The sequence below is a fragment of the Chlamydotis macqueenii genome, chromosome 3 (genome assembly GCF_036417535.1).
Source record: "Chlamydotis macqueenii isolate bChlMac1 chromosome 3, bChlMac1.mat, whole genome shotgun sequence".
NCBI lineage: Eukaryota > Metazoa > Chordata > Aves > Otidiformes > Otididae > Chlamydotis > Chlamydotis macqueenii.
Window position 1 is genome coordinate 31,419,843 of NC_141558.1, and position 12,361 is coordinate 31,432,203.

A 12,361-nucleotide genomic window follows, 5' to 3' on the forward strand; every position below is an offset into this window, starting at 1 on the left:
AACAAATGTTTTGGAATGTTTGGTTCTTAGTGCTTAGGTACTGTGATGACTGGCTTTAAAATACAGAGATAGAAAGAGTCCAGAGAGGTACTATCCTAGACCCTCACCATTTATCCAGTCCTAAAGTGGTTTTCTGTTTTGCAGAGTGAATTCCATTGAATAACATTGATTTTCTATTTCAATAAAGGGAACTGTCATCCAAAAGATGGATGAAATATTAAGGCTCTTCTAGCTACTTAGACAAATAGATAGATAGTTAGATACACAGATAAATACTGTGCAAATAAAAAAAAAAAAACCAAACTGATACTGTCTTATACAGGCTCTATTTAATTTTGAAAACAAAATAACTGCGGGTTTAATTTTATTTATGTGGAAAATAGAATTCTTTTTTTTTTATTTTAAGAACTATGGAAAAAAAATCCATTTTTACAGTGTTAATATATTCTGTATAACCATTGACTGCATGTGAAAACATGCAATCCATTTTATGCCCCAGTAATTCTAAAACACCTGAACTCTTTTCCCTCTACACACCACCTGAAAAATCACAAGATTAAACATCCCTTTAGGGCTGGGAATGTATTTGCCAATTTCAGCCCAGAGGGGATTGTATCTAGCATTGTAAAGCCCTGACAATAGTTTTATAATGGTAAGCCTGAAATAACCTCTAGTACCACCTCACTAATGTGATCCTATAACGTATAACCAGTCTAATTTGAAACTAAGAGTCAACTATCAAAGAATATATTTGTAGAGTTAATATTGTTAACCTCTTAATTTTCCTCTTCCCTTGGATCTGAATTACAGTTTCCTTTCAGGTAAAATGCATTGATGAGACATCTAATCATTTTTTACTTTGATTTTGCTGTTCTGATTGCTTTTACAGCTGTTCTTCGTTGTCTTTATATTTAACCCCCCTTGCAGTGAAATCGTTATGCAGATCAAAGTATAATCCTGATGTCCGAACTCTTCCAACTACATTAGCCTCTTCATATATTGATTAGGAAGAGCATTGCACAGGAAATGACTACCAACATGCCTTACATTAAGAAGGGAGCTAGTGCTCCCTGTGTGGTGTTTGTCGTCTCTCTGAGTGTATGTAAACACTTGCAGCCCTGTCAGTTCCTTAAAAGTAGTTTGAGTTTTACTAGACACTGAGAGTATTGCCATGGAGTCATATTTGGATTTCATAGCAAAGCTGAGACTGATTTCCAGATAATAGTTGAGTTAGAAAACAAAGAGAAAATGAGAACAAGTAAACAAAATTCCAAACTGCCTATTATTAGATCTGATACCTGTTTCTTCTGTCTTTCTGTAACTGTTACAGATATAGTAGTGATGTTGTTTGGGGGTTTTGAGGTTTTTTTAGATGGAAAAAATATAATTAAAAATTCAGAATGGGGATTATTCTTTCAAGGAAAAGAAATCAACTACTGTACTGCATTATTCTCATTTGTGTGGAAGCAATCAGGTCTTTTAATATATGAATCTCCTTAATGAGTCTAGCTTGAAATTGTGCCTGTATAGAGGATAAAAGCACTGTTATTGCTTCATTAGCCTGCATCTAGCAGTTATGTCTCCCAAAGCAATTTGCAGTGTCCTCTTCCTTTCGTTGTCACATTTGATCATTTTAGAATTTGCTCTGAAGACACGATGATGTCATTTTGTGTGAATTTCAGAGTATAAGCCAGTATATTCAATAATCCTTGTTAAGAAACTTAATCAGAATCTGGCTGACAAATGAGATGATCAATGCCACACAATCAATCCATAGAACTCCATAATAAACAGAAGATTACACTTTCTGTGCCAGTTAATGTCCTATAAATTCCTGCTTTACTTGAAATGTATTATTAAACATTTTTTTGTTATTGCTGCACTGTTATCATTGTATGATGCCTTAAAGTATGAAACACAACTTTATTTGATTTTTTTTAAATTTATTTTGCTAGTGGCTAGCATTCAGAAGCTTCCTGCTGCATCTGTTTTAACTGACATCAATTTCCCCATGAAAGGAAGAAAAGGAATGGTTGACTGGGCACGAAACTCAGAAGACAGGGTTGTCATTCCAAAAAATATTTTCACTCCTATGTCTACAGGTAAATGAGAACATCAGCATGTTAATTTTGTGTTAGCTTTAACAAGAGAACTCAGAATGTTTGTCTCATAGGACCACTGTGTGATATAGAAGTGGTTATTTTATCCATCTTCAAAAGATATCTAGTACCCACAGCTTATCCCAGAGGGAAATGATGGGCCTTAATTTCAGCATCTTGAATAGAAAGTGGTGTAGAAATCCTAGACATTATTTTCTGTGGCACAGAGCCAATGCCTAGTTATTGTGCACGGGATTGTAGCTGTGGTGGTAATAAGGTGACCTGAAGTGCAGCTCTGCTGAACGCCCTGAAGCTTCTCCACTCCAACAGACTGAACCATTCCAACAGATGACCTAACTTTTACCAAAGGATGCTCAGCAGGCAAATTACACTGGCTTCAAACATGTTTTAAAAATACTGTTGCAGTGCAGATCTCTGACATTTTCTCACTAGGCATTAAACTCTAAAGACAGTCTTTGAGTAAACTTAATTATAAAGGTAAATGACCTAGCATGGATGTCAGTACACAGTGATGGACTTTTTGAAAATATTATTTCCAGTGGTTTAAATCTTTTGATATATTCCTGACAGTGCTACATGTTTCTGACAGACTTCCAGGATATAATTAGAAATGATGATGGTTTATTTAAAATACAATTTCTACTAGAAAGAGAAATGATATTCACAATGATATTTTTATGCTGATTAAGGTTTGGGAGAGAGAGTTTAAAAATCTTTTTTTTCCTTGCTTTTTTCAGAACTAGATGAATCAACTGTATTTGTACTTGGAGCAGTGCTATACAAAAATTTAGAACTCATTTTGCCCACTTTGAGGTAAGAAATTTTATAAATACAATATGAATTAGACTATTTCAGGATCATAACTACACAATATGTCAGGATAAAGGCAAACAAACAAGACTGCATATTGTTATTGTTGGATTTTTTTCCCCTGTTATATATGTGTATATTTGTCTTTCCTTCACGCTTAGTAATTTGTATGATAGAAATAGCCTTTTTTCAAATTGGCTTAATTTATATTTTATGTAATCAATATTAAGCTTAATTACAGAAATGTTTTATTAGAAGTGTACACACTGATGCACATTAATGCTCAGGCCATTTGTGCTTCAAACTACTGTTTGTCCAGTTAGTATAAGTGATCCAGTAACGACATCATAACCTGATGTGCTAAGGTTGTCTGCTTTACTTTTACAGACGTCTTTAGTAGTAGTTTTCTAAGTACTTTTTCAGTACAAGTTGTACTCAGAAGGGATAGCAGAGCTATAGAGAGGATCCATTTTAGAAACAAGATATTCATGTGCCTGAACAGCTGTGGTATGTCAGTTATGAGGGCCATATACATTCATAAAGAAATAAGAGAGTCTCTTGTTTCAGTTTTTCCTTTCTGTACCTGATAACAGCCAATATGGAAATAAACATTTCCCCCTCTCTTCTCAAATTACTGGTTAAGATCATTTCATGGTCCATTAATACTATCTTATTTCACATGATCCTGTGCACCATTGGTCTACTAATATCCTTTTACGGTAAAAGACACAGGTCCAGATTGTGTCATAATAGCTGCTAATGAACTCATAATAATTAGATTGGATAGTAATTAAGAAGACATCAGATCACCTTTCCCTACCCTATTTAACCAAAACTTCAGGATTTGAAACAAAAATTTTTATGGAAAACCAACAGGTTTTTGACAAAATATATTTGAAAACAAAAAAGTCTCAGTCCTAACAAAAAATAAAACACTTCCCAGTAAAGTTGTAATACACTGTGCAATGAGCAGCTGCAATGTTGGGGACAGAAATCTCTCTGAGGTAGAGTGCAATTCAAACAGTGATGTCCATAGAGGACACCTGAAGCCTGGGAAGTGCTAGCAAGAGCCATCTGTGCTTAAGGCATGGTACAAATGCCAGCTCATCCACTTCTGAAATGTCACTAAGCACTTTCCATTTGTTGTGCCGGTTCCTGAAATTGGCTAGGAAGGACGAGATGTCTGTGAGAGATATTTTTTCTTCTTTTCTCCCATATTCAAGAGACAAAGCCAAATGGCTATAGCAGTCAGTCCTTTTTGGATAGGATTATAGACAATGATTAGGGATTAGATAATTACAGATAATAGAATAATAATAATTATATAATTGTATATTATATATGTTATTATAATATATAATACAGAATAATTAGACAATTAGACACAACATATCTTTCTTTTCAATCTGCCAATCCTAGGAAATCATCAAGGTAGCCATGTACCTGTTTACTGTGAACCACAATCTATGATCATGCCTTTTCAGTTCTCATAGTTCAGTAGTTTTAATTTACAGAAAAGAAGTGTGAACCTTGAATGCTGTATATTTGCTTATATGAAAAGCCTTTCAGGGCTTTTATTTAATCCATTAGAAAAGTGAGATTTATAGGCCTTATTAGATTTTCCCTAGAATCAATAGCATCCCATGTAGCAGGTGTAGGGGCAGAGTAGGCACATAAAAGTACAGCAACTTAAGTACTACGGACTATGAGAAAGTGCATCTCAGTTCCCCATTTTTTTTTGCTTTTATCTGTTCTACTTTCATCTGGTTACTGATTTACACAGCAAATTTGACCATTTCTCTGTACAATACAGTTCATAGAGAGGTTTTGTAAGTTTCTAAAGCAAAATGGTCTAAAAATCTCCATCTATCTATTCATAAACGAAGTGTTTAGAAATTCAAATATGAAGATATCCCACTTTGCCTCTTAATATGTTCAGTATTATTTGAATCCAATTCTCAGCTGCCCAAGAAAAGGAAACAAGCACTATTACTTTCTCTTATGTATGTGAATAAGGCATAAAATTCATTATTAATCTGTGATATAAAAATATAACATATTCCCAGATACCTCTAGTATCTTCTTTGTTCAGAGTAAAGCACCTCAGTATTTCCCTGCACTTCTTTAATATTTATAATGAAGTTATACTGAAATTTTTACAGCTTACATCTCTTATCTCATCAAGAAGTTTATCATGCTGGATTTCGTTATTCATTGCGTTCATACTCAAAATTTGATCTCATGACCTTAAAATAGTACCTCAAAGGTGTCACAGTTGCAAACTGTTTTCATGGAATCATCAAAAAGTTTGGGTTCGAAGGGATCCTCAAAGACAGTCTAATCAGCGCCACCTGCCATGGGCAGGGGCATCCTTAAATAGATCAGGTTGCTCAAAGCCCCATCCAACCTGGCCTTGAACACTTCCAGTGATGGAACATCCACGGCTTCTCTGGGCGACTTGTTCCAGTGCCTCACGATCCTCATCATAAAGAATTTCTTCCTTATGTCCAATCTAAATCTATCATCCTTCAGTTTTGTGCCTTGTCCTGTCACTACAGCCCTTGGTAAAAAGTCTCTCTCTGTCTTTCTTATATGCCTGCTTTAAGTATTGAAAGCCTGTAATAAGGTCTCCCTGGGGCCTTCTCTTCTCCGGCTTGGACAACCCCAGTCTCTTAGCCTTTCTTCATAGGAGAAAGGCCCTCCTGCCTTCTGGTCATTTTTGTGGCCCTCCTCTGGACCTGCTCTAGCAGGTCCATGCCTTTCTTGTAGCGGGGACCCTACAGTTGGATGCAGTGCTCCATGTGGGATCTCACAAAAGCACAGCAGAGGAGGAGAATTGCCTCCCTTGACCTGCTGGCCATGATTCTTTTGATGCAGCCCAGTCCAGAGGCTTTCTGGACTGCAAGCACAAATTGCCAGCTCATGTCCGATTTTTCATCCACAAGTATCCTCAAGTCCTTCTCCTCAGGGCGGCTCTCAGTCCTTTCATCCCCTCATTTGTATTGATATTGGGAATTGCTTCAACGTAGGAGCAGGACCTTGTTGAACATTATGAGGTTCACATGGGCCCACTCCTCAAGCCTGTTAAGGTCCCTCTGGATGGCATCCCTTCCCTCTAGCATATCAACTGCATCACTGATCTTGGTGTCATCTGCAAACTTGCTGAGAATGCACTCAATCCCACTGTCTATGTCACTGATGAAGATACTAAATACTATTGAATGCATTTTAACGCACTCAAACCGTTTTAATGTTCATTTGGATGGAATTCTGAATTGGAAAAAAAGAAGCTGCAACTGTGATTAGTGTTGAATTTGTTGAGCTATTATGCTCTTTGCAAACATGCCATGCAGGTTTTAAATGAATCTTTATTATGGGGTATTATAACCATATTAGTGCTGAACATAGTGAAATGCTTCACTACAATAGCATTGTATATGGAGCAAACATCATAAAATATGAGGGGAGGTAACATCATCTAGTTTTGATACCATACCTAGAAATGTGGTAGCTATGAACAATGTAGGAACTAAAAAACAATTCTGGATAAGCATCGTATGTGATGCTATTCTAAACAAAATGACAGTTGACAAAATGTGTTAATGATGGGAATAAAGATAAAAGAAACAATAAACAAAGGTAAGATAAGTAAAATGGGCTCATATTTGAGTTCAAAGGCTACATCATTTACACCTTGACAACCAGATAAAACTTAATTTCTACTGCCTGCAGTTAAATATCCAGAAAGCTTCACCACTTACCATGTGATTTCAGCCCCTGACTTTACAGGAGTTAGAGTAGGAGTAAGGTAAATATTTGATTGTATAACACCTGTTTTTTGTAGTCTTTAGAAGAATAAAGGTGACACATTCCCATACATTCCTTAATATCAGCACTAAAAGGTATGCAAGCTTCTGCATCAACACAAGGAACTTATTCATTTAAAATAAACAAACAAATAAACAGAAAATATCTCAGTATTCTTTAGGGAAAATCTTTCAAAGCACCTAATCATAGAATCAATCCCCATCTGGTATGTCACAGGTGTTCAGTGAGTAAAATGAGGATTTTGTTATCTAGGGCAGCCTATACTATATATTTCACAAACTCCAGAATTAGCTGCATTTTACCATATGGGCCTGATTTTTCTTATTTTTACTGGCATAAAGTCTGTTAAAAGTAAGTCTTGTAAACACAGTGGAAGATGAGAACTTGGCAATTACATTAATGTAGAACTTTTTGGACAATGTGTTTAATACTAGTGGTACATGTATTTTATTCAGATAATTTTGCCAAGACTGTAAACAGGAGGTTAAGGAAAAGAAGATAAAAGTATTTTATTCTTCCTTATAAAAATAGAATAATGTTTTTTTCCATGCACAAGTAAATAAACTTCATTTGATTCTATTTCCTAATATACTTTGCTGCATTGCACTGTTATTGTAATGTCATAAGGATTTTTTAAAATCACATATTGAAATATTGAATATTTTCAGCACCATAGACTATATATTATTTCCATAGCTCTTGCATCCCTGAGCACATTTATGTTATTGTTAGGTTCACAGAAAATTGATTTTCAGCATAATATTAATCTAAAAGATATTATATATGATTTCTCTCCTGAGCACTCTGAAGGAATACATTGGATATTGCCATGCTGTAAGATAGTTTTTAACTTTTCCTTTAGTAAATAAGAACAAATAAAGAATCAATTATTTAGTGGTAGCAAGCTTTTCTTCCCGTCACTGAAACAACCACCCTACTTTTCCTGCTATAATTTCCTGCACTGAAATGTTCTCTCTCCCCATTTGAAAAATCATTCCTAACCCTTTGGGTCCTGTCCAGCTAAAAAGACTCTTAAACTTCCTTAGGTCAGCTTAGTTAGACTGAGGATGGAATACTTCAGACAGGCTTTTACTGCATAGCGTTACTACTGTAGCATCTGTATTTTTTTCTGTAATCTGTACAACATTTACACATTGAACTATAACTTCTTTCATGCTGTCTTGAGATAGCAACATGCCTTATTCATAGTTCATTTTTCCTGAGCAACATGGAGTCATTCTAAAAAGAAAAGAAAACCTGAATTTCATATCACACAGAATCAATATGTATACCCCAATATAAAAGAATACCCTCAAAATGTATACCCAGATAGAAAAAGGGCTTAGTAAAATAACTACTTTATTAATACTGTCACTAATTCAGATGAATGAAAAAACACTATGACACCAGCTCTGGAAGTTCTTCTTGAGCCTTTACTAAATCAAACTTTGTTATCTTGAATCTTCAAGGATTTATTCAACCATAGTTCCCAAGGAATTGAATATATGTTCTGAGTAATTGATTTCAGAATTTGACCTTGATGTGCATTTTTCTGGACAGTCAGCACAGCACCATCCTGTACAAGTTCATTTCTTGTTAAAGACAAATTTCAGACTTTTTTGATGAAGGAGAAATAAGTGAAGTCACTCTCCACCTATCGTAAAAAAGCTGTAAGATGATGCCCAGGAAACATGAGATAGATCATTCCCATTCCATGTCATTCCCAACATGAAAGGGACTGAAACTCTTATATTCCACCTCTTAGGATGTTTTGTAAAAGATGATTACTTAAATTCCTGAATAACTGTTCTCAGCTCTAAGCTGTTGTTGAAAAAATTATCCTCAACAAAGATATCAATGGTACTGCACCAGTGGTTTTGAGGGAAATTCTTGTTACTACAGTGCTTTGAGCTTTAGTTTAGTGTCATCTGAATGAGTTATGTGAGTTCAGACAGACTGCATTCTTCCAGGGACTATGTGAACAGTCAAATATGAGATATACAACTCAGCCCAGACAGGACAGCAATGAGTGATGTAGATTTCATTTCACAGTGATATAGCCAGTTACATTTATTTTCTGTTGAAACAGTCTGCTAGGGGTTCTTGAGAAAACAAGTGGATTGATAGGGTTTTAATGACACTGAAGCAAAATTAATGGAAAGTGCTCTTTTGGATCTCACCCTAGAACCATCAGAATTGTACCAAAATTAGATACAGCAAGAAAACATTTCTCAATCACAAACACTGACTGTGATCAATTACTTAAGTATCGGTATTTACATTGGCTTATGTGAATTTCCAAAAGGGACAAAATCTTTTAATTTAGTAAGCTCTTTTTCCACCTGTCATGATTTGTTAGAGAAATCAGTTTTGGATTTATTTGGAGACTTGTCAGTTGTGGGGGTTTTTTTCTTTCTTTTGCCTTACTTGGGAACATTTATAGACATTCAGCTACTGTATGTACAGTAAGGTGCTGTCATTACTGCCCCTCTACAGAACGCACTGAAAGTTTGCTGAACATTAAATGTTAGTCTGCTGGAGACATCTGTTTTCATCAACGATGTGTGAAACTTTAAAGTGCAACGAAAGGGAGGAAATAGGAATTAAGTAAAATAGAAAGCCACTTCCATTGTATTTCCATTATGTAATCTAGCTGAGTAAAATTGGACTAGAATTTGTACCTTGCCCCAGAAGAATAATTTCATTCCTTGTGCTGAGTAAAGTGCCCACTGAGTTAAGTTTCTATTACTGTAGCCGTGGCAATTCCTGTTTCAGTGATCCAGCAAAATGGAATCCTCTCCTAAATACCATTTCCCTAGAGAAAATAAGCAATTAAACAACAACAAAAAAAATAGTTATACTGTCTATTATAACTACATCTAAACTGCCTAGTTTCTTTTTTGATAACATCTATCTGTCAATATGTCTTTCTGTTAAGTCTTATGTTTGTTTATCAGTGATCAGCAGAAGGTGTTGAAAGCAGCATTACATACAAAGGAAATACCAGAATGATCACCAGAAATAGATTTAAACTGATGGCTGTTCTAAACCTGACAGGGTCATAAGAAGCAAGAGTCTCAGACATGAACATCATGTCAACATGTCTTTATGCCTGTATTAGCATAACCTTGGCAATACTAGGTCTGTCCTAGAAAGGTAGCTGCCAAACAGTGATCCACATTTTACTTGAAAAGAGAGATTGATGATGAATTAGAGAAATTAACAGAAAATTATTATTTTCAGTAACCTGGTACAAGAACATAAAACCAAATCTAATATCACATATATGATTAAAACTTGATGTGTTTTGGTGGGATTTCAGTCAGGGCACAACTATGGATTATATTTTAAAAAGTATTTAGATGACTAAGTTGCTCACTCTTATACCAAATGCAATGTTTTTAAAAAAAAATTAGAAACAGGTAGGTTTTTTTTCACAGCACAGAATCAAGAGAACGGTAGAATCTCCCATTGCACTCATCCATCTTCACAATTTTACAGTTAACAGTCAGAAAAAACCTCCAACACAGCACTTTGGAAGAAAAATGACTGTCTCTTATAAAACATAGCTAGTGGGTCCATTGAGAGAAGCGAATTATATGCATTCAAACATTGACAGAATGTTTGTGTCATCAATACACCCTTCTAATTGGTAAACTGTTCTTTAAGGAATGACTCTTTTGCCAGTCTTCTTCAGTCTTTAACATGTCAAGTATGTTTGGTAATGATTGAGTGTTTTCACCACTTCCAAACAAATATGTTTTCTCCTTGAAAAGAAAAACTTTGTCAGCTAAAGTTACAGAAAATATCCATACTACTTTAAATGTAATATCAAAAGCCTTATTTAAACTCATTCTAAGTTAAATAATTTTTACATGTTGGTTTTTTTGGGGGTTTTTTTTGTTTGTTTTTTTTTTTTCCCCAGGAATTTTACAGTTGTTAATTCAAAAATCATCGTTGTTACTATACGACCCGAGCCCAAAACTACGGATTCTTTCCTGGAGATAGAACTGGCTCATCTGTCTAATGTAAGTACTGGGATAGCTGATATGCTTTTCCAAGAGTATTTATCAGATCATATGCCAGAAAGAAGTGGGGCTGTTTTAAATATCAGGTAATAAACTCAGTTTAACTGCTGAAGCCCGGGAACAGTCTAACATACTTTGAAGGGAATGTATACTTGTTTCATGCATGAGTGCATGCAAAACAAAATTAATTGTTGTTCCATGAGTTTTGAGGTTCTCATTTAAACAGCAATTTCTACTGAAAACTCTCCATTAACTGCGTTGATGGATACAATTGAAAATGTAGTATTGTGCTGAATGCTTAACCTTTTAATCCCAGCATGGTTCATAAAGCTACATTGCTCTTCAGGCCTCTTCTTCTTTTCTTTCATTATTTTACACTTAAAAGCCAGTTTTGACCTAACCTGTTGTAGCAGACTTTGAAAATAATGCTCTGGTTGCAATTTAGCTTACAATTCTTGTAAATGTTTGAGAACTTTTGTGCGATTATTTTTAATTCTGTACTTTTCAGCCTTTAATCTCATGTTAAAAATGTTTTAAATCTAAAAAAAAAGGGCTTCTGTGTCTAACTATATGAAAAATATTAACAGTTTTTCTTTCTACTGTCAGCAATCTCCCAACAGCCACAGGGAGAATAAAATATATCTCTTGTGGGAAATTTTTGTCATGTACGATACTGGGGAAATAATGTTAAATAACAAGCATGGGAGTAATTTGTGTGAAGATGTGGCATATAAACTCTGCCTGTTTATGTTACTAAGAGTTAGAGTTTACTTTAAATAAAGTCATAAAGAGATTATTAGAAGAGACATAGTTACTAGAGCTTTAGTAAACATTATTGTTACGCTAAAGCCTGTAAAGCTGTAATTTTTTTGTTGTGAACAATTGCTCAAGTCGTCATATAGGTACAATTCAGTTGGGAGAGTTCCAAATATTTCTGTCAGTAGCAAATTTGGTTTAGTGTCTCTGGAAAGTATGAAGAAAAGTATGAAAAAAAAAGTATGAAGAAAACTCTTTGAAATCTAGATCTTTGATTTGTGTTTTACTCAATGTTAGAAGAAACTGACTGTTTTGCCATCAGTGGTCATTATGTCCCACCATTCAGTACCCAGAAAAATGATATTACAATGAACATCTCAGTGAAATTTACTGTAAAGTCAAGCAGAAAAAAAAAAAGAAAGAAACAGAGGAACGTAAACTGAGCTGACTCCTTATCTTTCAGTAAGATAAGACATTTATTGATGAAGAATTGTGTAGATTTTGTTTTTTCTGGTTCTCTGTTTCTATTTAGTTTAAAGATGTTTTAGATCAGCTTCATAGTATAGCTCCACTCAGGACCAAGCCCTGTGCAGTTATTCACTCACGCTCCCCAACTTGCAGGGGAACAGGGAAGAGATAATATAACAAAAGGCTCCAGGGTCAAGATAAGGACAGGGAGAGATCATTCAACAGGTACCATTATGGGCAAAACAAACTCAACTTAGGGAAAGCTAATTCCATTTCTTGACACTAAAACTGAAGTAGTATAATGAGAGGGGAAAAAAAGAAAAAAACCCACATCTTAAAAACACCTTGCCC

General features: G+C 35.0%; 1 protein-coding gene across 2 annotated transcripts in view; it reads left to right on the forward strand.

Annotated features, from left to right (window-relative positions):
* Positions 1-12,361, forward strand: part of ADGRB3 (adhesion G protein-coupled receptor B3) — a 468,567-nt gene that overhangs the window by 265,940 nt on the left and 190,266 nt on the right. For both annotated transcript variants that reach the window (XM_086744848.1, XM_086744847.1), the window contains exons 13-15: positions 1,956-2,102; positions 2,858-2,933; positions 10,684-10,786. In XM_086744848.1, coding sequence (XP_086600974.1) covers positions 1,956-2,102; positions 2,858-2,933; positions 10,684-10,786 — 326 coding nt within the window. The remainder of the gene's footprint in view (positions 1-1,955; positions 2,103-2,857; positions 2,934-10,683; positions 10,787-12,361) is intronic.